The sequence below is a fragment of the Tetrao urogallus genome (genome assembly GCF_951394365.1).
Source record: "Tetrao urogallus genome assembly, chromosome: 2".
Taxonomy (NCBI): Eukaryota; Metazoa; Chordata; class Aves; order Galliformes; family Phasianidae; genus Tetrao; species Tetrao urogallus.
Window position 1 is genome coordinate 41,687,917 of NC_136814.1, and position 3,799 is coordinate 41,691,715.

Below are 3,799 nucleotides of genomic sequence, written 5' to 3' on the forward strand. Positions count from 1 at the left end.
ACAGGCAGCTGCAGCCATTTCCACTCTGTGGATGAATGAATGTTTGCAAACACATGGGTGGATTTTCAGGTTATTAAAGAACGGGCCAAAAACGGAGAGCTCAGAGAATGCAGGCAAAACTCTTCTAGATGATGAGGTGAGCATTCATCCAGGCATGTGTCTGTATAGATGAGTAAAATTCACTCATTAAAATCACTGTGTCTTCTAGAGTTACTTTTGTAGTATTACTTTAAGAGCTTCTGCTTATTTGTGATAGGACTTTTTTTTTTTAAAAAAAAAAAAAAAAAAGCAGGTAACTGCTCTCTCATTGTTTTCTTTGTATTTAATTACCTGGAAGTTTGAAACTCATGTTGTTATATCGAAGCTTGGTAAGTCAATTTCCTCTATGCTGTTCCCTGAGTGCCAGAGGTATGAAAGATGCACCATTAATACACCCTGACATAGAAAACCATCAAAGGCAGCTTCATTCTTCAGATAGTACTAGCAGCCTGATTTATGATTACTTACCAGAGTAATCATACCTGCTCTAGATTCTTGTGCAACAGTGCTTTTCACTGAAACACTGCTAGTAGGAATGCTTACCAGTACAAAAAAGACAAAACTGCAGTCCTAAGATGACTCATCCAAATGCTTAGTATGGCTATTTTCAGGTATATACATTTTTTCTCAATGTAATAATCACTGCCTGAGATTGTGAACCAGCTACTGTAAAACTTGCTGTTTTGCACACACACACACGGCATGTGACATACTGCTGTTTAATATCAGGCAGGAAAAAACTCCCAGGAAAGAAAGCAGAAGCAAAAGACAACAAAAATTGCCTGGGTTCACTATGCCACCAGGTTAGGCTTGTGTGCAGGCTCAACAGCAAACCCTCAGCTTCCTGGGAAGCACTGCCTGCAAGAGATACAGAAAGAAGTCTTTCTTTCACCTTTGTGGTGTTAGTTCCTAAGTCACATTACATCATTATTATGCTGCAGTACCTACCATGTTTCTTTCCTGTTTCCTACAAACCCTTACCCAAGGAAGGCTCTCACTAAGGACAATTCAGCTACAGTCCATAATTGAGCCTGATAGCAGCAGCAAAATGTATTGGACAGCCACGACAAATACATCGTAGAAAAGGATTACCAGATGTCAGATGTGGAAAGTGAAGCATGTTTTATATCATACAAGAAATTCTGAGTTGTTTTCCACATGCAGATGAAATAAGCCTTAATCTGTTCTGCAGCTGACAAAACTTTTAAGTTAACTTACATTTTATTAATGGTAAGACATTAAGAAGTCTTTCTGAACAAGAACTGTTGAATCTGGCTTTTCAAAAAACTTAAGTGACATATTCTGACAATTTCAAAACAAAATTCTGAGTTTCAAGAATACCTGGCAGATTATTTTTCTTCTGTGGAAAAAACTTCCCATATCAGGAAATTGAAATACTCAGTAAATATTCATGAATTACAGAAGTTTTAGGAAATTGAAATACTCAGTAAATATTCATGAATTACAGAAGTTTTAGGACAACTGCTATTATAGTAGGCTACCTCAAAGAAAGAGTAAATTCAAGACTGAAGATGTACAACTGTTCAGCAGTCAATGCTTTGTACTATCTTAACAGCTATCTGGTATTTATGCCCTTCTAACATACCTTTCAGCTTAAACAAGCCTTTGACTTCTCTTTCACGGGCAATGGAAACACAGGAGTGATATGCTTAGAGAATGTGTTGAGAGCGACAAACGTTAAGAATACAGCAATGATGATGACTGTTAGCACAGCTTGTAGCATTGTTTCTTTCCTGACCATTCTGTTTTCTTTCAGCTAGTAAGATGGAAATGTTGGCAGATGATAATGCAAGTGAAACCTTGAAGCCTTTGGTGTTCCGTCTCCATGAAAATGCCCCTGCAATAATCCGTGAGGTTTTACTGGAACGTGGTTGGACTGAATTTGACCAAAAGGAGCAAGACGACACAGACTGGAACTTGTACTGGCGGAACTCACCTTTTCCTATGGCAGACCACCACAGTATTAAACCATGGCAGAGACTCAACCACTATCCAGAAGCTGTCAGGATCACCAGAAAAGACTATTTGGCAAGGCATCTGAAACGTATGAAAGGAGCATATGGATCAACACTGTATGAATTTAGTCCAGTGGCATTCATCATGCCCAATGACTATGTCAAATTTACAGCAGAATACAGCAAAGAGAGACAGACAGTAGGCAGACCTAGCTACTGGATTTGCAAACCTGTGCATCTCTCGCGTGGAAGGGGCATAGTCATTTTCCAAGACATTAAAGACTTAGTATATCACTGTACAGTCATTGTGCAGAAGTACATTAGCAACCCCTTGCTCATTTCAGGATATAAATTGGATCTTCGCCTTTATGTGTGTGTCACCAGTTTTTGCCCACTCACCATTTACACTTATGAAGAGGGACTGGTGAGGTTTGCCACTGAGAAGTTTGACCTCAGTTCTCTAGACAATGTCTACGCCCACCTAACAAACACCAGCATCAACAAATACGGAGCTTCATATAAAACATTTAAAGAAGGGATTGGCTGTGGTTGCAAGTGGACGTTCAGCAGATTCCGTTCTTACCTTCAAATTTTTGGGGTTGATGACATGCTACTGTGGCAAAAGATGAATAACATTGTGATTCTCACCCTGCTTGCTGTCACTCCCTTACCAGAGGCTTCCAATTGCTTTGAACTCTTTGGCTTTGACATCCTGATTGATGACAAGTTCAAGCCATGGCTTTTAGAAGTGAACTACAATCCAGCTTTGTGTTTAGACTGCTCCACTGATGACACTGTGAAAAGAAAACTTCTTCATGATATTGTTGAACTGCTTAACTACAAGCAGGTTGACACTCACAGGCAGAATGAAAGGCCTGGGTCAAAAGCTGTTAGAAGGCAGGTGCACTGGAGAAGAGCTGGTCAGAGCACCCCAGAAGAGGCTTCTGGCTTACTTTCTGGTCAAAAAGTATCTACTTGTATTTCTGCTCCTCAAACACAACCTGCCCTGCAATTTGCAAGAGGATCAATTCATAAGGCGTCTTCCCTGGCCAGGAAAACTGCCAGAGCACATCCAAGGGAAACACTGACTTCTCAGCTTCGGGAAAAGATGAATAAGCCAAAAACATCCTCTCAAGTAAAAACTGAAGCTAAAAACAAACAACTCCCAGCTGTACATCCTCCATTCATTTCTGCACAACTCAGCCGGTGGTCACCTTCGCCTGAAATCTGCAACTACAAGTTAAGCACACGCCCCTATTTCCTCTCTGATAAAGATCAGATGCCTACCCGCCAGGTAGGAGGTTTTGTGCTTATTTTTCCTTTCAATGAAGCTGCACTTCAAGCTTCCAAGGACAGCACAGATGTAAAGAGCATCATAAAGGAAATAAACAAGTTAGTGAGCAAACAAAAAAGCACAAGACAAAAAAAGACATGATATGTATAACTTCATAATTTAAAGTCATGCAGACATCATGAATGACACCGTTAGCTTGAAGGTATGTGGGCAATGTACTGAAGCTGTATTAGAAGGAAATATTTCAAAACATACACAATGTAAAAATTGTGATTTAGCAATTACCACGAGATTATTTTTGAAAATGAAAGTGCTGAATAACTCTTACAAGTAATCTCAAAATAAAAATGGAGAATTGCATTTCTCAAAAATGCTCAGAAATACCTGTCTTATTATTTATCTCTGAAAGCTTTGCTTCTTTTCTATTCCCAGCTTTATGATTTGAAAAAGCTGGTCAGTTTACACAAGGGAAATATTCAACATGCTCTCA

The 3,799-nt window shown here is 39.4% G+C and overlaps 1 protein-coding gene across 1 annotated transcript; it reads left to right on the forward strand.

Moving 5' to 3' along the window:
* Positions 1-1,824: 1,824 nt before the first annotated feature.
* TTLL2 (tubulin tyrosine ligase like 2) lies at positions 1,825-3,450 on the forward strand (the record flags this gene model as incomplete). The annotated part of the gene is made up of 1 exon (XM_079550319.1): positions 1,825-3,450. One exon carries the CDS (start codon positions 1,825-1,827, stop codon positions 3,448-3,450), a length of 1,626 nt encoding a protein of 541 aa, XP_079406445.1.
* Positions 3,451-3,799: the final 349 nt, after the last annotated feature.